Source organism: Bradysia coprophila, unplaced genomic scaffold, assembly GCF_014529535.1.
Source record: "Bradysia coprophila strain Holo2 unplaced genomic scaffold, BU_Bcop_v1 contig_94, whole genome shotgun sequence".
NCBI lineage: Eukaryota > Metazoa > Arthropoda > Insecta > Diptera > Sciaridae > Bradysia > Bradysia coprophila.
This window is the reverse complement of record NW_023504022.1, coordinates 10421910-10443504: the sequence shown is the minus strand read 5'-3', so window position 1 is coordinate 10443504 and position 21595 is coordinate 10421910. Positions and strand designations below refer to the sequence as shown.

Below are 21595 nucleotides of genomic sequence, written 5' to 3'. Positions count from 1 at the left end.
GCTCTGTAAGAAGAATATTTTTGTTCAAACTGCACAATATGATTGTCTATTATCTGCGACCAAATTCTAAAAAATCACACGCATATCTTTTTGCGTGTCGAATCTGTAAGCGTCACCTACACCGATATCAGTTCTTTTGTAAGTAGATAACAGGACTTGCATCACACTTCCACTGTAAGTGGTTTTGGGCGATTTTGATATACCAGAAAACTGACCTGATCTACCTGAACTTTTACTGATTTTCAGATTTCAAGTAAATTCAGGGCAGTTCAGTTCAGACTGATAAACTTTGCCTTTAAAATCGTTATAATTTTCGAGAGCTTTTAGTACTGACTGTCCCCAGTGAAGCTTTAAACTTTCTCCGTTTTTTTTTTCAAGCGAATGCTTTTTCGTTCACCATTTTCATTCAAAACACGACGCCCAATTTGGCTTTTAATTTTCATTTATTAAACAATCGCAATTTTATCTAAATCTAGAATGTTTTAATGAAATTTATGCTATCCGGTTATGCTAGGGAATAAACAAGGTATAAATTAACAAAAAAAAAAACAAAAAAGAAATCTTTTAAACCTCATCACAACAACCAATAATATGAACTGAACCACAAAAAAAAATAATTCAACTCAACACTAATAGAGCCATAGAACATAAACCAAGTGAACGGAATGCCACCACTATTCCATAAACCAAGAAAAGAATTTTTTTAAATTAGTTAATTGACATCGCTGTCGCTGAGAACCGTTTCCCCATTGTTGCTACTGTAGTGATTGTATGACGATTTCTTCTTATCGTGCTTCAGCTTATGCTTCTTACGATAAGACTTGCGTGACGCATGTACATCGGTCATTTGTGGAGAGATTTTCGAGCGAACATGTTGCGGCTCAGCGTCTTTGCACTTCGATTCGTTCGCCAATCCGCCGTCCTCGTACATCCGTTTACCTGTGTCATTGGCGTCGGCATTCTTCACACCATCGCTTCGGTACGAATCAACGAATTCGTCCAGTTGAGTCTGTGATGCCTGATATTTACCTACACGTCGAAAATGTTAGTATTGAGAACCTTTGCACAAAGCTACGAAGAACACATACCTTCAGGACCGAAGAGTCCATTCGTCGTTATGCCACTGCAATGTCGCTTATCCTTTTTGCTGATGATTTCTGCATTCGATGGAGTCGTCGAATTTGTTAGTTTAGGCGTTAGATCCATTCGATTTCTGCGCCGTCGCTCACGAGCAATTATGTCAATGCGTGGAATAACATCTTGTACCTCGGTCGATCCGGTGGAGTGAACATCTTCATCTTCGAACGAAACACTTTTCGCAACTTTTTGATGAACAGCCGTCGGTGGTTTATCGTTGACAGTTTTCGGTGGTTTATCATTGACATGTTCCACGGGTTGGTCCGGCAATTTGTTTGTCAGAGCCGTGTCATCGATCAACTGTATTTCATCGACATCAATTTCATTGGCCAATTCGGACGAAGTCTCCATTAATTCTTCGCCAGTTCCCTTTAATATGATTTCCGGTCCACCGTCGTAGGTATCGTAGAAGAATTTCCACAGACGTGAGTTTATCTGAGCATAGTCTGAACCGTGACGCGATTGCCGTTGTGTATCATCGGACTGAGTCACGTCATTCGTTATTTTACCAGGTAGAGTAGTCGTTTCACCATTGACAAATCGCTGCCACTTCTTCAGCCACACCAACGATATTGCGTAAATGGTTGGCGTTTCCACATCTTTCTGCATTTGAAAAATGTCGAGCTCAATTTTCTGTCGACGCGACAACATTTCCAGGGCTCTGTGACAAATTTCACATTCGTACAACTGATTGCATACCGGTCCACCGCCGAATTTCCTGAACAAAAAGTCCCACAACACTTGAGGAAGTGGCACAACCAGATGACTCTTAATCGGTGCTTTGTACGGAGAAAATGCACCATGTTGGCACAGAAACTCGTAATTATCAATCGGACCCGGTTCGGCGAATGTGTGAAGTTTGTTGAACCACTGCTTCGAAACATAGAACCGAATATCGGCTGCAGCCATTTCCAAATTAGCATCGCCCAATTTGATGACCTGAGCTCGTATGACATCCATTTGGGGATTGATTTTCCGGTAAAACAGCACGTACGCTTCACAGTTCTTTACTACTTCTTCGCTGACTTCGGTTACCAATTGGTCATCGTATTCGTACCATCTGCCGTTCGATTCGTGTTTGGCAAAGCTGGTGTAGTGGCCGCCACCCACAGTTCCGTGATGACATATCACTGCTGTTAAATTGTACTTGGATATCTCCGACTTACAGTCTAATGGTAATGAAAGAAATCGACAAAGAGATTAGAATGCAGTCACAGCAAGTAATGCAAGTAATGTCACGTTACCTTTATGCAAGAATGCGCTCATATCCAGATCGTGTAACGGAAAATGCACAATACTGGTAATCTTTGAACTGTAGGATAGGTCATGCCGAAATCGCTTTAAATGAACACACAGCATTTCTGGTAGCTGTAGCACTCGTGAATATTTGATGCCGTTTCGCAGTTTGTTGCATTTCTCGCAGCTGAAATTTGAACAAAATCAAAAAAACGGTCCGAATCTCGGGTCGTTGAACGTGTTTTCATGTCACAAATAGAAAGGGGCTCCGAACGGTCCGATAAACGAAAGGACTTATCGGGGAACGGAATCCAATGACACCAGAGTTTTGGTGGACATACATACCTGTACATGTTGTCGCCCTTTAACTCATCAGCACTGAAAAATGCTGCCATGCAATTATGAAGCGACACAGCCGGTCCCCAAATCCACGATTGCAACTTTCGATACAACCAGTTCCACCACCCTTCTGGCGTGACTTGATTAAACTGTAAACAAATGACACCATCATTACCAGACATACAAAACTGGGTTCACAAACATCGTCTACTTACTGCATCTGTACATGTTATACCGATCGGCTGATGCAGAATAACACTTTGCGACTGTTGTTGTAAGACGCTCAGATGGTCTTTGCCGGGTATTGGTAACGATAAATCTTGGAATGTTTCTTCCCGAGTTGACACTCTATCACAGGTCAAACACTGCACCGACGACAGTAGTTTTCCATCGAATACATCACTTATAATTGACCGATGTGGTAATTTTGCTGGTAAATTGGCACTGGTATCTTTTGAACCGGCTGGTGACATTGAACTTGTCACCGAACTGGAACGGCTTGTATTAATTGCTGATTGATTAGATTTAGTTTGTCTTTGGTTAGTTAGAATGGCGGTGGGACTAGAGGGTCGAAAATATCGTTGCGGTGACGATGAATAAATAGATCTCTTGATGGATGCCTCGTCAGATAGGCTGGATTGTTCCGATACTCCACTGTCGCATGTTTCATATTCTGCTTCAGATAGAGACGGTGACGAGCACGATACATCGTCATCGTCGACAGTTCGGAATGATTCGCTGTCGATTTGACTGATGGTTGTTTTTGGAAATAGCAGGTCCGAATTTGGTGGATACTGAACGACCTCTTTCAGTTCCTCGTGCAATTGGTCCATGAAGCACCTGTTTGAATTGTTCGTTTTAATCAATCAAATGATCAGGCGGTTAACGAGATGAACAAATCACCTGAGAAATTCTTGAGTGTCATGTTGATGGTAGCCCCTAAACATTGGATGTACATTGCGAATACAATTCAAAATACTGCTCGGTACAATATAGCCTGGTGGAGGAATACATTAAAGCAAGACGATTCAGATGGTACAATGTTATTACACTCACCGTTAGTTCGTTTACTTCTGCTCCACATATCACGCATAAGTCGATAATAGCTTTGCGCTAGTACAGCTTTCCGTTGATTTGTTTGTTGCATCATCATTTCGTTGGTTATCTCGATGATATTGCCGCATCCCAGAAAAAATCCCGTCAACGCCGGCGTATTGCTGAGAGCTTGCAAGGCAGCATTCATATAGCAAGTGTTCGCAATATTTTGTAATCCAATCAGACCACTTCCGTAATTTCGTCGACCGCTGCCATCGTCATCATCACTACTATCACCCGAATCGCCGCGATCGTATACGTTCACTCTCTCCGAATATCGACTGGCATCACTGGAATCGTTGCTAATCAAAGAATTTCGTCGATCGCGCAAAAACACCTCCTTTTCGCAGATGTAGCACCAGATTCTTCCAGACGATAAATTCATGTGCACACAATGGGTGGTTAGAGCTTTGAAGTGTTTGGTGCTGTGATCATTATACTGTTCGGAGCAACCGGTTTGAAGGCAATTTTTGTACAGACAAATCCAAAGATTTTGTCCCCTGGTATCGCAACGAGAACATGGCTGTCCCTGGAATGAAAGAATAATTGTTGTGATATGTAGGTTGTATTTTAAGGAGCTTGCATGACAAAAGTCGTCAAGTTCCAATTTTAATTTAAAAAAAATTTATGGCAAATGTCAGCCACAACCGAATGTGGTATTGTGGTGCATTTCACTAAAATAAATAGGGATTTTAACAGAATGGGCCTGGTGATAAGGCTAAGGTGCCTGAAAAGTCAATTTTGCAATTATTTTGCTGGTATACACACTATCAGGACCGGACTGTGTACCAAAAGGTCCATCAGCCGATGTATGTACACTTATTTCGAAAAGCCCGACAAATGCAAACGTTCATATAAAAATCTATAGACCATGTATAACCAGTTAGCAAGGTTGCACTAGCGTCGCTAGTCATTAGCAACGCTACTAGCGTCGCTACTAGCGCCGCCAATAGCGACGCTTATTTTCAAAAAATGTCGCTAATAGCGTTAGCGCTCGCTAGAATATCATTAGCGAAATTTTTTTCGCTGACCGCTAATCACTTCGCTAATGAAAAATAGAACATTCTAGGTATTGAACAATTTAATATTGAATTATTAGAATTGTTATTTGCCTAACTAGAAGTGAAGCGTTGAAAAATCGAGTTATGAAATGTACTTCACATTCAAAGTCCGTTGAAAGTTTATGAAATTTCATGTATTAGACCAACTCCAACTCGCAATCGTGTAAAATACTTTTCATGCTTTGGATTAACAAAATTCACATGAAATCTTGACTTTCTAATTGTTCATCACTAGTATGCAATAGCTACTTGCTACTATACTCAATCTTTTGCAACTCCCGTAAAAGGGTAAACTTCAACATAAATCTTCAACATAATCATAAATTCTAATAAACTTTCCTCAAAAAACGATTGAACAAAATGCAATCAAAGTTCATCAAAAACAATATTTAAAAAATTATTGAGATTTCATCATGTTCATCATGATCAAAAATGTTAAAAAAAAATTTAAATTAAGAAATCGTCTTATTCATGAGATTTTTTAGCGAAACATTAGCGATCGCTATTAGCGGCCGCTACTAGCGCGCTAACTTTTTTTCTGTTAGCGAATAAGTTTAGCGACGCAAACATTTTTCGAAATTAGCGTTAGCGTTAGCGTCGCTAATAAAAATCGTTAGCGATCGCAACCTTGCCAGTTAGGTCCTGCATGCGATACTACTTGGAAGGATAAGGTTTTGCTTTTGTAGACCTTACGACTTGAGACAAAATACTTTGACGTGACCTGAAAGATTTTTGACTCTGATACTGGTTACAGTGGCGGCAATTGCGGTTGGTCGGATTTCGGCGTAAAACAAAATTCTAAAAATCAACGATAGAAGTTTAGATTTTTTTTGGAGGTCATTACTCTTTAATAGTAATCGAGGGAGCCGAAATTCGGCAAGCCGCAATTATATTCAGTGTGAGGTCTGCTTTAGGATACCTGAACTTGCATTGAAAACATTTTAACAATCGAGAGAGAGAGAGAGAGAGGCTGTCTATCATGTGACAAATTCAAATCAACAATAAAAGAAACTTGTTGACATTGTTGAAAAGCGGAGGAGACCAAGAGAGAACATTGAATTCATGCCGGGCTGGCCCTAATGGGCATTCGAGGGATTACCGAAGGGCTTATTATTTTTTGTCTAAATGAAAGACAATGAAAAGCATTTTACACGTTTTCTTGATACCAACGCCCGAAGAGCCACTTTGATCCAGTGCGTCCTTGATTGAATTCAGTGAAAATTTAATGCTAGTAATTTTTTGCTTTGACTCGGTTCATAATAATTCTCCGTGACAAATCTTACATTTGTAGCAACAGTGTAAGTTCACCTACGTATGAAAGCAAGCATTTGTTAGTAATTTTCCTCATATAAGGAATGCATATTCAACGGAATTTTTTGTAATTCGATTGACGCGATCAGAACTGTTAAACCTGTGCGAAGTATTGGTGGTATGTTGTCTGGTGTATAGAATGTAGAGGTCGTTGGGCAATTAACATTTTTTTTACAGGTATGAGTATTCCTTAACCTTATAGAAACAGCTGGTCATCTGCTATCGCCAACGACGACAAATATAAATGATCAGCTCTGGCTGATGTACTCTTATGTAGCGAAAATTCACGATAAAAATATAGAAGTGACAGATTTTGTATTAACACTAGGCGATACTTTATACAATTGAAGTAACAAATTTGATGATTTTAATGCGATACAATTGCCGTTGCTTAAAGGGTAAATAATTTTAAATAGACTCGCGATCAGTCGATTTTCGTCTGATTGTGAATAGTGGAAAAATGATTTAAGGCGGGAATGACTCGGCATTTTTGACTACAACATTCGTGCTTTCGTGCGCCATAAGGTGTTTTAAGAAATAGAGAAGCAGGGAAAATTAGCGATGAAACCAACCAGTTTAGCAATGTTTAGGTATATATTACGAGCCGCCCATCGCCTGCATCATTATAAATTGTAGTCTTTATCGTTAGTTCAGTCATAGTATACTACTGATTACTGAAAGTCAATAAATGTGTAAATAATTCATTGAGCGATTACTATCACGCATGCAGGAAACAAATAATTATTTCATTAATTCCTATAACGTTGTAGTGCAGCGATACGCCGACCTTGGCACACTTCCTTACTTGCGATTAACAATAAAGAAAGTAAAAACAGCCGAAGAAAAAAAAACAAAAGTTAAAAACAAAAAGAACGAAATCGAATTCTCATAAACACATGAGAGGCTGTGTGTGATGACGACGGGAGTATTTTATCTGTTTCTTCTTTCGTATTGGTCTAACGTAAACAAATTATGTAAAAGAAGAAATGAAATGTCTCTCACATAACGGACACACCACACTCATCATTCATATTGAATGACCCGACTTACCTGTTTCTGTGTGCTGAGTTCCGATATCGAAAGTGGTGACACAAATTCCAAATGTGGACACTTTACATTCCTAGCCATTGTTTTGGTTATGTAAACTGTTTACGATGGACATTTAACATTTAAATAAGAAAAAAGAAATAGGAAAGAACAAGAAAATCAACTCTCGACTCTTGTTTATAAACAAAATATCGCTGCCGTTGCGATGAATCAGCACAATATAATCGACACTAAATTTGATTGCACAATTAAATGGGAAACGAAAAGTTAACAAATTTCTCGTAAAAACACACAGTACGTCAGGTGTGTTATATACAGTTGAATCGAATACACTTTATTTAATTAAACGATGGGCGAAGGCAGCAGAAAAAAAAACACATTTCCACGATCTTCACAGGCACGTTACTTTGATTGAATGGTTTCGATTTTTCATAACTTTTATTGAATTGAAACGATGCACACGTTTTGTCAATCGTTTAATGCGTTCAAATGCACTAATTGATCGATGAAAATTGGAATTTTTTGCGAACGTGAAAACATTTCATTTCTGCAAAGCCAATGGTCGATGATGATACTGTCATTTTTATGTCATTGCACAATTTCAGCGCTGTGATGTTGTAGGCCGTGTACGATTTGATTGTTGAAGTTGGCCACAGAGAGTGGATTTGGCGGAGATTTTTTGAATTCTGTTGGAATTACAAAATGAGAATTACATCGTCGGCAACATGAGTAAAGGGCGTCCTACCGTTTTTTTAAACGAACCATTGAACCATCTCAAAAATGTTGACAGTTTCAAGGAAAAAAAAAGTTCATCGAAATCCGACTAATGGGTTCAGAGAATGGGCTCTCTTACGATCACAGAATTTTTAATCGGTTGATTCCAAATCTTGTACTTCAATTTTTTACCATGCATTTACTATATAAAGACAGGTCTGCCACTCCTCCTAAAACTCCTTAAAATCCTAAAATTTTAAAATTCTCCTAAATCCTCCTAAAATCCCCTAAAACTCCTAAAATGGAGATGAAGATTCATAAAATAATTCCTATTGAAACAATTCATGAAAATTTAATCTGTTCTGCGGAGGTTATCGCTTACCTTTTACATATTGGAATTTTATGTTAGAGTTCTCTCTCAATTACAAACGTTCCCCGTGTTTCATCCTTGAAACATTAGTTAAACCAGTTCTAAGACCGTACAAGAATCTTCTTAAATCAGGTCTAGCCAATCAAAAAACTCCTAAAATTCTCCTAAAATCACTCCTCCAAATCCTAAAATAGGAGTCATTTTAAACCGTGGCAGCCATGTAAAGGACCATATTACCCAGAACTTGTCATTATTTTAGCCATCATTATCGATAACAGATGAAAAGCAGTATGTGATATGATTTTTAAAAAATGGTAGGACGCGCTTTAGTCATGTTGCTGACGATATGCAAAAGTGTCTAAAGCTGATCGTCCCAAACAGATACAACTTTACATGCAAAACTGAGTTGTTGACCTGAACCTGAATTTCTGTCTCTGACCTAACCTTCAGTTTCATTTCGACCCGCACAAAAATCAGTTTGTTGAAAATGGCAGTGTCACCACATTTTACTAATCTTATAGAAACGTCCAGTCATCTGCTATCGACTACAACGACAAGAATAAAAGTTAAGTTCTGGCTAAGGTTCTCTTATAGAGCGAATTGAATTTTTAAAATATTGGAGTGATAGATGTTGCATCAAACACGATCGATACTTAACAAAAATGAAGTAATAGATTCAAAGATTTCGTTGTGATACGATTACCGTTTCTTATATGTTAATGTAGTAAAAGGTGCAAGATTTGAGGGGTTTTTACTTCTTAAAAGACTACTGTGACCTAAAACAAGGAATTGAAATGTTTGCAGCAGAATCTAAAAATATTTGAAAAAATCGATTACTTCGGACCACTAAATTACAAGCTACGTAGAAACGGTCTAGGTCGACAGTTTGCTAAAATAGAATGATCCATGCATGGTGTGATCTTAGTTAACGCAGAGTAGCCTTTAGGTTTCAACAAGACTCTGGCAGTTAGGAAACGAAATTTCTACTGAAAATTAGGTTTATCGAAAAGCCCATCTTCCCTTGAATACCACACTCACAGCCAGTAGTCAAATTTACTCTCAATTTCATAATCTCCGGATCTTTGGGATCGACCTCTCGGAACAGTAAGTCAACCACTCTCTACTGATTTATTCCTTCTACGATTGGTTCCCATAAAAGTTGGTTTTGAGCTTAACACCCTCTCAGAAATGGAAGATCTATTAGCTCAGGAGTTTAGAGTCGATTTTGATACCAACGAGGAGGGACCGAGAAATTTCGCTTTTGTTATTCTCCGAATAAAAACTTCAGTGCAATTTCAGTCAAAGATCAACGCTGTTGTATTGAGCTTACAAATTGTGTAAAATACAAAAAAACAAAATTCTTGTACTTAAGCATCGGCAATGGTGACTTCAACTTCAACACCCGGTTCGATGTTGATCGAGGTGATTTGCTTTACAATCTCGGACGGAGAGTGCAAATCAATGATTCGCTTGTGGATTCGCATCTGGAATTTTAATGAAAAACAAATAAATGAATCCAACCCGACAACGACAACGGCCAGCAATTTGTGTTATACCTGGAAGCGATCCCAAGTCTTCGAACCTTCACCGCAAGGTGTCTTACGCGTTGTGATGCGCAATGTTTTGGTTGGCATACGTACAGGTCCCTTGACACGGAGTTTCTGTTTCTTGGCACCGCTAATCAAATCGGCACATACTTTCTCCAGAGAACGTACGTTCTTCGACGTCAAGGTGATACGAATGCGATGCACTTGTGGCACATCTTGTTTCGATTTTTCAATATCTTTTGCTGCCGATGCCTGCAAATCAATCGAAAGTTACGGAATGTTGATGACTAATTTGGAGGTTATGTTTTCGTTCGATTCATTTGAACACAAAATCGAAACTGAAGGACTTACCATCTTGGTCGAGTTAATCGTCGGTATTTGGATCAGCGCTGAACCAAGTAAATGTCTGAAATGCACATAAAACAGGAAAACATTAGGATGGACTGTGTGGTCAGGTGGAATTATTCAAATTTTGTCTCCTTTTGCCATATTTATGCGAATTATTTTCACAGTCTCGCAACTACCTGTCACTTATGACTGCAATGCACTTACGAGCAGTTTACAAAATCACTAAATTCAGTCGAAAAATACAAAATTATTTACCTTTAAAGCGAGAAACGTGTTCCTGCGAAGAAATCTTCGAACGTAGAGACCGATTTGACATTTTCTTTTTGTCAAGTTGTTGAAACTGCAAAGTGGTTGGCTCTCTAGAGTGCGATTCTGATTTAATTCGAACGAGTAGACAGTGGAGTACGCTGAACATGTCCAACATATAAAGTCTCTGTCTCAAGCTCTGTCTTGGATCGAAAATAAAAAAAATTCCTTGCGCGGATCAAGCGGACCACCGGCCACTATAGGCTTGACATCATCTCGGTTGTGTTTAAAACTTCGAAAAAAAAATTTAGTCGACATGACAGCAGAATCGATGTCCAGGACTAATTATAAGAAAATGTCAAATTTTTGACATGACTTCTGTGTTATGTACATCAGTCGGATCAGTCGTCGGAGTGATGAAAATATCTTGTCGATTTTAAAGTAAATTTCCAACCGAGAACTAGTAAAACACTTAGACTAAAAAAGTAGTGATTCCGGTAAGGAGGCGATGTCAGAGATCATGGAAGTTGCAAGCAACTCTTTAAGTGGCCTGTGTCGGGTATGTGCAAAACAGTCGGATAAAGTTATTGACCTATTTACTGCTGAACATAATGGCAAAAGATTCGTGGATATGCTTGTGTTTTGCCTGAAGCAACTGGTTCATGATAACGATGGATTCCCTGGAATCATTTGCGATGAGTGTGGCACGGATTTGATCAAAGTGTATGCATTCCATACACGTTACAATGACAGCGAACAGCATTTTCGACGAATTCTGTCTCCGACAGTGAACAGAGTTAAAGTGGAAGTCGAAAGTGAATCTGATGAGCAGTGCCAAAACCAAATAAAAACAGAAAATGACGGACACATCGTCGTTCTTCCCGATATCAGTTACTTTGAACATTTCGAAACGCAGAGAGCACAGGACACTACGGCACATGATTCCAGTCGGTTTTACAAAGAGGATCCGATACAGAGGCGCCCGAAGAATCCAAAAAAGAGTTCCGAAAGTAAAAAGACAAGACAGCGAATGTCATCCGACGGACAAAAAAAAGAGAGATGAAATGTCCCCTGACACCATTTCAGGCGAAATTAGGGCGCGGAAAGAAATTTTAATTTTTTCATTTTCCTTGTACAAACAATATTTTTCTTTGACTCAAATTAATTTTCCTTATACAAAGTGACAAAATTAAAATTGCTTTCCGCGCCCCAATTTTGCCTGAAATGGTGTCAGGTGACATTTCTCTACTATTCCCAATCAAAAAATCGCCGATCCACCCTGTTCACCTATACTGCATTTTTGCCGAAAATATATTCTTAGACCATAACACGCGTAGCAAGTACAAAGCAAACTATTCAAATCTTACTGTACTAGGCGTTAATTGTAAAATGAGTAAAGAACTCTGTGCATACATTTAGTGAGTGGTTTTTATTATTTTCAATTTAAAATGTGACGAATGTTGCAAGGTCACAATGTGCGCAAATTATTGACTTTGTAACCGGCTGTTCTAATAAAACAAAACATTCTTTTTTTGTATTGTTTAAATAACTAAAATATTTATTAAGCTGAATAGTGATATTGCACCTTGTTTTTCCCATTTCAATAAAAAGAAGATTTATCATGAAAACCATTGAAAAAAATATTTAATTTTTGTAAAAGAAATTATTGAAAAATATTCTTGCCATTTCGATGTCCCATTTTAGAATCTTAGTAAGAATCCAATTAGAATGAATTAGAATGGATCGGGGTATCCTTTTAGTCTTATTCAACAACAGCTTTTGAAGTGAGACATCCATTAAAAATAAGTTATTTATACTTCAAACGATCTGTTCAGTGTTTGCCATTCAAAATCCTTTCTTTCCGTGATGCTGTGACTTTGTCAACTCTAACTAAATTTTGAACTATATCTTCAACGGTTAATACCACACGGTTGGTCAGTCCAAGAACGTTCTTTACGATCGCATTTAACCCTGCGACTATGTTGACAACAGTCCTTAACAGATTTCTGATACTTTCGACGGAAGTTAAAACTACTGTAGAAACAGCTTGAAGGACTTCCACAAGTGCATCTTCAATTGAAAACACGCATGACTTAGTCTCTTCTGATACGTAACAGTTACGCTCGTAAAGCACATCCAAGACGCAACTATCGATTCCTGTGACTGAAATCCCCATATAAATGTAGAGCAAATGCAACACTAAGACTGACTCATACACTTCCTTCGTAACTTCAATTCCTTCATTTTCAGATTCGTTCACTAGAGTGTCATCAATCTGAGCCACTATGTTCGAAAGTTCTTGGTATTTTTTAAGGACCAAATTGTAGTCGACTGTTTTCTTGCATTTGGGCAATCGAGAACTTCGTACAAATTCTTTCATAAACTTGGTCAGTTCGGCACCTAAATCGCTAACAGCATTTTTGAAGGAACATGTCAGTTCACCGATGTGTTTGAATAGATTTGCAGAGACTTGTTTGAAGTCTCTGACTACACTGGGAAAGACTTTCACGTACTCAACAATGATATTCATACCATCTCGGCCTAGCCTATTACATTTGCTCAACGATTCTAAAATATCTGTTGAGCTTGATGCTACTATCGTTGAGTTGGAATCAGTGAAATCAATCAATTTCGTCACTAATTGCTGCAATGACTTTACTGTGTTGTCAGCTACGTCGAATGCTTTTCCATGGAATGAATCGGCCGCTTTTCTACATCCATTGTAAAACTCTTGAACGCCGTCTTTCCACGGGTAATCTTCAATTCGACATGAACACGAACGACGACTTAGGAAAATTCTTTCTATGCTGAAGCTTACATTTTCCTCGTTTTCTTCCTTTGCGTCTATGGTCTATAAGAGTTTTTATTTGGAAATAAAATATTGAGCAACGCAAGACATTCGATAATATACCTTGCATATCAAACCAAATATCAACACTAATTTTAACAGCTTCATAATACTTTCAAATGTCTGGTGTAACTGAGTGAAAAACAAGAAAACACATTTGTATAAAGCGTCACGGAAATGTTCTGTGGAAAAACACATTATTCCAAAATCGAATTAATGTTCCAAACTTGAATATCATGCCTGCACGTTAGTAAGCGGGCGTGACGCAGGTCCACTACCAAAAAGTTTCTTTTTTTGACGGCGGACCATATTTTCAGCAATTCTTTGACTTTCCCCAAACTATATTTGGATATTTGGAGTCCATACGAGTTTAACGAGCTATCGCAAGTGAAGAAAAACACTTAGATTTGGCTTAGATATTGAATTTCAAAATCTTGAATTTTGTATGTAAATCAGTAAAATTTCGTTTTTTCAGATAACTCAAATCGCCTGTTATTTGCTAGTTCATTAGTTACTCCGTTAGTATGGAAAAATGGGATTCTGTAACTCCTAAACGTTTCTATAGATTTTCCTGAAATTTTTGTTATAGGTCAATAATGGCCCAAAAATATGAATAAAATTTTCAAAAGTTGGATACAACCCATACCTTGGGAGCCAGGGCTCTGCAAAATCTTCATATAGAAGCCAATTTGTATGTGTGTATGTGCGAGAAATTGTATCTTCATGAAATGATATGTGTGTGTGTGTATGTGTGTGTGTGTGTAATGATGGATGGATAGATGAATGTGGTGGTGTGATGGATCGTATATTGTTTTATGAATAATGTTGGGCAGTTGGAATTCACTGTTTCAATCATGGCTTTGTGATTATCTTTGGTGTTACGGGGCATAGAGTAATTATTACTTCTGCAAAGTGTCAGAGTTTTTGGACTAGAACACAGTAGTATGAAAAGTGTGGGGCAGTTGGAATTTACTGTTTCATTTATGATGTTATCTTTGGTGTTACGGGGCGTGGAGTAATGGTTACTTCGGAAAAGTCTCAGGGTCTTTAGAGTAGAACATTTTAACAGCTTAACATATTTTGCTAGCATGTGCAAAATGCTTCACCCTCATCGATATCAGTTATTTTCTCAGGACACACAAGGACTTGCGTCACTTTAGGGTTTTTTGACTGATAAAATTTACAACTGAATTCAGTAAATGCTATAAATAGAAGAAATCGAGTCACGATGTTGTGTTTGCGTATATATTTTAGAGGGTGCGGGAAATGCTTGAGAAATCTCGAATCCCTGACCTTTTCCTCTTAGCTCGCACCTTAGACTATTTAGGCTTCTACCAGATAATTTTTATTAAACTTAAAACGGTGACAGCTCTGATGAATCTATTTTCTTGTCGATTTAGAAGCAGGACTCATATTTTCCTAACTTACACGTGTCCAGGGCCGAGTAAACTTTTTTTTTTCTTTTGAATTGAATCTGTTGCTTCATTTGATATCTTATTTTTGAGGGGGAGGAAGACGTGAGCCAGTGAAATAGGATCGATTACTGTTGTAGCCACTACTCTCCACTATATTCATGTCCGTACAATTAAAAAGCAAGTTCAAATTGACCTTGTTACCAAAGAATTTGAATGATGGAACGCAGGCAACAATAAAAGCCAAAACTGACTATCCAGAATCTCTCGAGGTGTTGATCTCGCATTTGTGTTGCATATCCTTCTATGTGTTTTGAAAACGAAAGTGCCTAAAATCAATAGTCCAAGACAGGAAATTTTTCGGCTATCTTCCGTCGAAAATCTTTCAGTACATTTTTTAACCATTTTCCTAACAATAGTTTCCTCTCAACATCTGCCACTTGTGACGCAGATTTCTTTTTGTAAAATTTTCTTTCAAAAATTCTTTTGTTCAATTTTTTGTCGTAGGGCGCACAATGCGTCACCCTTAGCGATATCAGTTATTTTGTAAGTAAGATAAAGGACTTGCGTCACATTTACCCTTTAAGGGTTTTTTGACTGATTAACACATAACGTCACAATATATCACTACTTGGTACTTAAGTTCAAAAGTTTTCCGTAGCTTTCGATGAAAATAATTTTTCTCTCTTGATACAAATCGATCATATACGATCCAAATTCCTGAAAAATGTAAAATTGTCAAAGTCTACTTCAATTTTTTTTTTCTTAACTCACCAACAAGCTCCGAGCCATGGCTTCTGGCATTTTATAGAAAGGACTATCGTCCTTCTGATTTACGAAAAAACCGACATACACGTGGATGGCGTGAAACATAAAAAAATCTCCCTCCATCAACACATGATCCACACTATCCAATTTTTCGTCCCATTCAAAGTAATTCAGTGATTTGGTTTGTTTTAAATATTCATTAACAAATGTGCGACGCCATGTCTCATCGGGATATTTGGAAACCACACTAAAGACTCCATCGTTCATCTCTAGTACTTTCATAATAAAAACTTGTCCAATATCACGCCCACGATAATCGCGCGCACAAAGTTCATAATCGATCATCATCACTCTTTCGCCAAATTTGTCTGGTTCGTCACGTATCAGAATGTTATTTTTGTTTAAATCTCCGCTAATTGTAACAATTCGACCATTGACTAGCTGTTCCACCTTCCTCATCCACTGAATTTCCGATTTTACATCGAAGTCTTCGAACGTACTTACATCCATTAAACCAAAGTGGTGCACCAACTTACGAAACTGTTCAAAGTCCCGTTTTTTGAGGTAAAACTCACATGCATCGAGCACTTGATGACGTTCTTGCGATATGGGCAAGTCCAACGCATGGAACCGAGCCAGTTTTCTAGCAAGCTCCAACATAGTTTCTGGTCTCTGTTCGTAATCTGCCTCTCGTAACATGTGTGAAGGAACAAACTGCTCTACTCGCCCACCATCAAATGATCCATACAATTTCGGTCCCAATCCCGCTATACCGATGGCATAAAACACTAGTGTCTCTTTACCTTCACAACCATCTGGCCGCATTGGATCGTCTCCTGTGAGCACTTTGCCGCCGTAAAGACGAACCAAAAATTGTCTTATTGGATTTGATGTGGAAGTCGAAGTATTTTCAACTAAATACAAACGACTACTGAATCCGCCACTGTTCATAGTTTCATAGCAACAAATCAAGGTTAATATAGTAGGAAAGAGTAAATCGGTAAACGTCTGCGCGTACCTCAAGATTGAAACTTCGACTTCAGTCTCGACAACAGATTTCCAATGAATGTCGACATAGCGAACACCAAGCTCAATTGCTCGTTTTTTATCTATATCTTGTGGATCCATTCTAACAACTCTGTCTTGAATAGCTAGTTAAGACTTACTGAATTTATACTCTCGCAAATAAAATTATAAACGAAAGAATCTTATTTATTGTGATCAAACTGACGAATATAATAGATATACGTAAGTAAGGTAATATCACGAGAAAAAAAAACAATTTGACGATTTTTAACAGGTAACAAATATTAACCGATTATTATGTACACTTCACACTTCACACTTTGTAAACAGTAGAAGCGATGATAAATTCTCTTTAAAAACAAACCAATTTCGAAAGGTTCTTCTGATATTATTTAACTATTTATTTGTGTGGTCCAAACAAAATTGACAACGAAGAAATTAGGAGTGATAACGAGAAAACTTCAGGTGTTTTTATTAACTTCGTGAACAAAGAGTCCCCGGTTTAAATACGGGATTATTCAACGAGCCTCGTTGGATTCGTCTTTCAATTATAGAGAACATGAATTTGTCCCTTCCTTTTTGCCTTCCCTGCTCAGCTAAAACTTTGGTTCATACCCACATATCAAACAAGTGGGACTAGGAAAAACAAACAGTCACATGTATGTATATTGCTAAAGCTCAGAACGCACGAGGTATCGAAAACGTGTTTCGATCAAAATTCTCTTTGTTATAGTGTTTCGTTAAGCCACCAAAGAACAAAGATTTTGGTCGAAACACGCTTTCGATGCCTCATGTGCTTAATGGTTATTTATGTAACAAGAATCGTATAGAGGTATATTATCGCACTAGGTGTCAGATTACCAATCCGAGGTGAAGCCGAGGTTGGCAAGACGTCGTGTGCGATAATACCAGCATACGATTCGTGTTGCATACAACGTTTTATACAATGAAGAAAATCGAATAAATACCGAAGATAATTTTAGTATGACTTCAGTAACACGTGGCTTTTATCGCACTAGTGCAAATCCTTTATCGCATTGAATTAAAAAACGGAAAATTTGGAGGCTTCAAGATTTTTTGTAATGTATTGCTTTAATAGTCGGAATTCAACCCATGTGATATTCACTTCCCCACACAACTTGTCCAGCGTTTAACAGTGCAGTTCACTGCGAAAAAAAACGAGGGGTAAATCACTGATTTTATGACAAGGATTATATGGGATTATACGGGATTATATGAGAAAGTGATTTACCCCTCGGAAAAAAACTTTTCTCGACCTTTTATTGGCAAGGTTAAATATTGTTTTAGAAGAGATTGATCTTTTGCTTCACGTCTATTAACATGCATTTTCCTATAAAGCTTACATTAGTAAGAGCTTTTCGTTTATTTTTGTCTTTGTAACCTATAACAAGCCGTACTCATCTCATTAAATTATAAGAACGTCCAACGCACTTCAAGCAAAAGTCATATTAATGACAGCTGCCAAATAGAGTACTATTTTGTATGAAATTTTATCCTCACTCTTTTTACAGTGTAAAATTTTGTATGGACCACTGTCAAGTTTCAGTACCCTATTTAGAGTACCACTTTTGCTTGAAGTGCGTTGGAACGTCACATTCTAATACATCAAAGTTAAAATACCATTTATTATGCCATATGCCATACAAAGACAAATTTAACTTCTGTACTTAACTACTCAAATTCAAAAGTTTTCCATAACTTTCGATGAAAATAGTTTTTCTCTCGTGATACAAATCGATCATAAACGATCCAAATTCCTGAAAAAAATGTTAAATCGTCAAAGTTGCATAGATTTCAAAATTCATTGCTCTGAACTCACCAACATAGTCCGAGCCATTTCCGGTGGCATTTTATAGAAAGGACTATCGTCCTTCTGATTTACGAAAAAACCAGTAATCATGTGGATAGCGTGAAACATAAAAAAATCTCCCTCCATCAGCACATGATCCACACTATCCAATTTTTCGTCCCATTCAAAGTAATTCAGTGATTTGGTTTGCTTCAAATATTCAGTAACAAATGTGCGACGCCATGTCTCATCGGGATATTTAGAGACCACACTAAAGACTCCATCGTTCATCTCCAGTAATTTCGTAGTGAAAACTTGACCAATATCACGACCACGATAATCTCGTGCGGCAAGTTCATAATCGATCATCATCACTCTTTCGCCAAATTTGTCTGGTTCGTCACGTACCAAAATATTATTTTTGTTCAAATCCCCGCTAATTGTGACAATTCGTCCGCTGACCAGCTTTTCCAATTTCTTCAACCACTGAATTTCCGATCTAACATCGAAGTCTTCGAACGTACTCACATCCATTAAGCCAGTGTGATGGGCCAATCTTCGGAACTGTTCAAAGTCCCTCTTTTCAAGATAGAACTCACATGCATCGAGTATTTGATGACGTTCTTGCGAAATGGGCATATCCAATGCATGGAACCGAGCCAGTTTTCTAGCAAGCTCCAACATGGTTTCTGGTCTCTGTTCGTAATCTGCCTCTCGTAACATGTGTGAAGGTATAAACTGCTCTACTCGCCCACCATCAAATGATCCATACAATTTTGGTCCCAATCCCGCTAAACCAATGGCATAAAATACCACAGTTTCTTTAACTTGACTTCCCTCTGGTTTAAGTGGATCATCTTCGGTGAGCATTTTGCCGCCGTATAGACGAACCAAAAATTTTCGTATCGGATTTGATGTGGATGTCGAAGTATCCTCCACTAAATACAAACGACTACTGAATCCACCACTGAGAATTATTTGTTAATTAAGTAGGAACGAGTAAATCCGGTAAACGCCTGTGCTTACCTTAATACTGAGACTTTGACTTCAGTCTCAATAACAGATTTCCAGTGAATATCCACATAGCGAATTCCAAGCTCAATTGCTCGTTTTTTGTCTACATCTAGTCGGTCCATTTCAAACAACTCTGTCTTGAATGACTGGCTATAAGACTTCATGACTCGAAAATACAATATTGTTGATGAAACTTACCTAATACTTCATTATCTTAATGGTAAGATAGCATAGTGATAAGCCGAGCTTTTCTGTTATTAATGCAGATAAGGAATATCGTGGAGAGGAAACAATTTGACGATTTTGAACAGGTTAAAATTACGAATTTTTCCTTTTGATATTTATAAGGTCAAAACAAGATTGACAACGGAAATTTTAAATAAAAGTCCGTCGGTGGCCCTAAGTACTCGTCAATTAAAGGTTTTTCGTTTCGATTCTTCGTAATCTCTATTCTCGTAAAGGACATCAATTTTTGCATCCTGCAAATTGGTCGAGGGATCATTCACAAAATATGTCACGCATTCGAGAGTGGTTTAAAATGTGATAGAAAGATTTACAAAATGTACGTCACGCGTGACATACTTTATAAACGATCTCTAAAATGAGTAACAATTATAGGAAATCGTGATGTGTGTCCACTTATCATTAGCAAGCAAGTTTGTGCTTATCAAAACAATATTAATATTTTACCATTTCCCTTGCTTGGTATGTTATCTAAATTTATGCAACATCATCCTCGAAGTCATCATGACAAGCAGATTTGTTGAAAACTAGAAATCAAGTGACGAATGGAATTTCAAATGAAAATTGTTGAAAGACCTGTTGTGCCAGACAACTCAAATTTTCAATATTGCTGGTACGATAGGCCTTCAGACCCTATGGCCCTTCTAGGGCTCAAAAACGAAAGTCGTAGAATCTATGTTCTTGTGGTTGGATAATGTAGTTGGCATAGGTTTCATTTCGCGGTCGGTTTTTGTAAAGGAAAGAGCTTCACCATTCACCCTGCTTTCTCACCCATTCTGATGCAAACATTTCGATAGATTGTACGAAAATCTCTTCGGCAAATTTTGTCTTATTCCTAACAAAACAACCATTTTCCCGTTGTTTGACAACCAATGTTTGTGCGATAATATGAGGACTTAAAAGGTTACTAATAAATGAGAGTATCTCCAGAGATTGCTCTTTACTTCACGGCCATAAAGCCTCTTTTGACGGGTCTCGCCATCATGGATTAATGTAATTAAATTGCTGAAATCGAGTTTTATTTTATGTTTATTGTCAACGACTGGTTCACTTAGCAAACATGAATTCGGTTGGTTTTCCATTCTTCCCTAAGTATAGCAACATTACCAGTTGTCAGTCTTACTTTCTGCAATACGACTAGACAAATAACGCTGACACTGATACACATTTAACAAATCGTCAATATTTGCAGGTGTAGTAGAATCAATAACGGCTCTACGCGGAATGATTCCTGTCTGTGTGTTGTGTTACTTAAACTGATGGCATCGTTCTATCGAGGCCTCTTTTTCCATTCCTCTTTCTTGTGTTCGAGCGCTCTAGCACGATCGTAGCGCAACATATCGATAGTCTTCTTGATTGGTGGCTTTGGTGGTTTTACCGGTTTTGGGACCTTCGGCTTTTTGTACAACGTTTTGTACCAAGTGGTGGGCGTCCAATCAGGATCATCGTTCAATTGTTTGGTCCGTTTTGCTGAAACGGAACAAGAGAGGAAGTTTTAACGACTATCTCAACCGAGATGGAAATGTTTGGAGGAAAGACCAGACTTACGTTTTTGAGTTGAATCTTTCAATTTTGTGACGTTTTGTAATTTGCTATCACCGACGGGTCCCGCTACTCGAAGAGCCGAACTCTTCATCCCTTTGGGCTTCACAGGTGCATTTGTGTCAACGAATGCCGGCTTGGTTTGACGCTCTTTCGACAGTTTAATGTGGCCGTTAATATATTGAACTTGGTCTGTTCCTCGTCAAGGCAGCGCTGTTGAAGATAAGAAGAAAATTATTTCTTGTTAAGACAACGCGAATTCTCCTTACAATGTACATGTCACGCCAAGTTCTAGCTCCTCTCGACTTTTGCTTCGAAATCTGCGTTTGCAATGCTGTTCCCATAGACAATGCGTATCTTCCATCAGATACGGATTGTAATCCTCTAAAGCCATTAATTGCTCGCAAGTGGTCCGTTCTAAGACCGGACGCAATATCAAAACGGAACGCCTCCAATGAACTCGAGTACTGCAATAACAGAT

General features: G+C 38.1%; 5 protein-coding genes across 6 annotated transcripts in view; all 5 read right to left on the bottom strand.

Moving 5' to 3' along the window:
* Window positions 1-461: 461 nt before the first annotated feature.
* Window positions 462-7823, bottom strand: LOC119085388 (ubiquitin carboxyl-terminal hydrolase 20). The gene is made up of 8 exons (XM_037195782.1): window positions 7230-7823; window positions 3769-4336; window positions 3616-3709; window positions 2928-3552; window positions 2719-2861; window positions 2382-2560; window positions 1089-2306; window positions 462-1029 (listed from the first exon to the last, which is right to left on the bottom strand). The coding sequence occupies exons 1-8, from the start codon at window positions 7305-7307 to the stop codon at window positions 713-715; spliced, it is 3222 nt and encodes a 1073-aa protein (XP_037051677.1). The 5' UTR covers window positions 7308-7823; the 3' UTR covers window positions 462-712.
* Window positions 7824-9603: 1780 nt separating this feature from the next.
* On the bottom strand, window positions 9604-10590 carry LOC119085453 (40S ribosomal protein S20-like). The gene is made up of 4 exons (XM_037195876.1): window positions 10461-10590; window positions 10209-10263; window positions 9867-10109; window positions 9604-9794 (listed from the first exon to the last, which is right to left on the bottom strand). Exons 2-4 carry the CDS (start codon window positions 10209-10211, stop codon window positions 9678-9680), a joined length of 363 nt encoding a protein of 120 aa, XP_037051771.1. The 5' UTR covers window positions 10212-10263; window positions 10461-10590; the 3' UTR covers window positions 9604-9677.
* A 1594-nt stretch (window positions 10591-12184) lies between these two features.
* Window positions 12185-13521, bottom strand: LOC119085416. Its single transcript, XM_037195827.1, has 2 exons — window positions 13363-13521; window positions 12185-13302 (listed from the first exon to the last, which is right to left on the bottom strand). Exons 1-2 carry the CDS (start codon window positions 13495-13497, stop codon window positions 12283-12285), a joined length of 1155 nt encoding a protein of 384 aa, XP_037051722.1. The 5' UTR covers window positions 13498-13521; the 3' UTR covers window positions 12185-12282.
* Window positions 13522-15286: 1765 nt separating this feature from the next.
* On the bottom strand, window positions 15287-16650 carry LOC119085417 (choline/ethanolamine kinase-like). Its single transcript, XM_037195828.1, has 3 exons — window positions 16498-16650; window positions 15486-16422; window positions 15287-15431 (listed from the first exon to the last, which is right to left on the bottom strand). The coding sequence occupies exons 1-3, from the start codon at window positions 16605-16607 to the stop codon at window positions 15339-15341; spliced, it is 1140 nt and encodes a 379-aa protein (XP_037051723.1). The 5' UTR covers window positions 16608-16650; the 3' UTR covers window positions 15287-15338.
* Window positions 16651-18168: 1518 nt separating this feature from the next.
* The window catches only part of LOC119085415 (choline/ethanolamine kinase-like), a 20100-nt gene continuing 16673 nt past the window's right edge, over window positions 18169-21595 (bottom strand). Inside the window, exons 1-3 of one of the 2 annotated variants that reach the window (XM_037195825.1) lie at window positions 19342-19511; window positions 18346-19282; window positions 18171-18283 (exon numbers count right to left, since the gene is read on the bottom strand). In XM_037195825.1, coding sequence (XP_037051720.1) covers window positions 18194-18283; window positions 18346-19282; window positions 19342-19493 — 1179 coding nt within the window. In that variant the 5' untranslated portion in view covers window positions 19494-19511 and the 3' untranslated portion in view covers window positions 18171-18193. Of the gene's footprint in view, window positions 18284-18345; window positions 19283-19341; window positions 19512-21595 lie in introns of those variants that run through there. The other variant, XM_037195826.1, reaches the window with a different exon arrangement.

Coding starts and splice junctions, on each gene's coding strand:
- LOC119085388 (XM_037195782.1), bottom strand. CDS start 7,307: ATGGCTAGGAATGTAAAGTGTCCACATTTGGAATTTGTGTCACCACTT. Junction 2,862..2,927: donor GTATAACATGTACAGATGCA/GTAAGTAGACGA, acceptor ATTTGTTTACAG/TTTAATCAAGTCACGCCAGA. Junction 2,307..2,381: donor GAGCGCATTCTTGCATAAAG/GTAACGTGACAT, acceptor CATTACCATTAG/ACTGTAAGTCGGAGATATCC.
- LOC119085417 (XM_037195828.1), bottom strand. CDS start 16,607: ATGGATCCACAAGATATAGATAAAAAACGAGCAATTGAGCTTGGTGTT. Junction 16,423..16,497: donor GTCGAAGTTTCAATCTTGAG/GTACGCGCAGAC, acceptor AACTATGAACAG/TGGCGGATTCAGTAGTCGTT. Junction 15,432..15,485: donor CCATGGCTCGGAGCTTGTTG/GTGAGTTAAGAA, acceptor TACATTTTTCAG/GAATTTGGATCGTATATGAT.
- LOC119085453 (XM_037195876.1), bottom strand. Junction 9,795..9,866: donor AGACTTGGGATCGCTTCCAG/GTATAACACAAA, acceptor TTAAAATTCCAG/ATGCGAATCCACAAGCGAAT.
- LOC119085416 (XM_037195827.1), bottom strand. CDS start 13,497: ATGTGTTTTTCCACAGAACATTTCCGTGACGCTTTATACAAATGTGTT. Junction 13,303..13,362: donor TATTTGGTTTGATATGCAAG/GTATATTATCGA, acceptor AAACTCTTATAG/ACCATAGACGCAAAGGAAGA.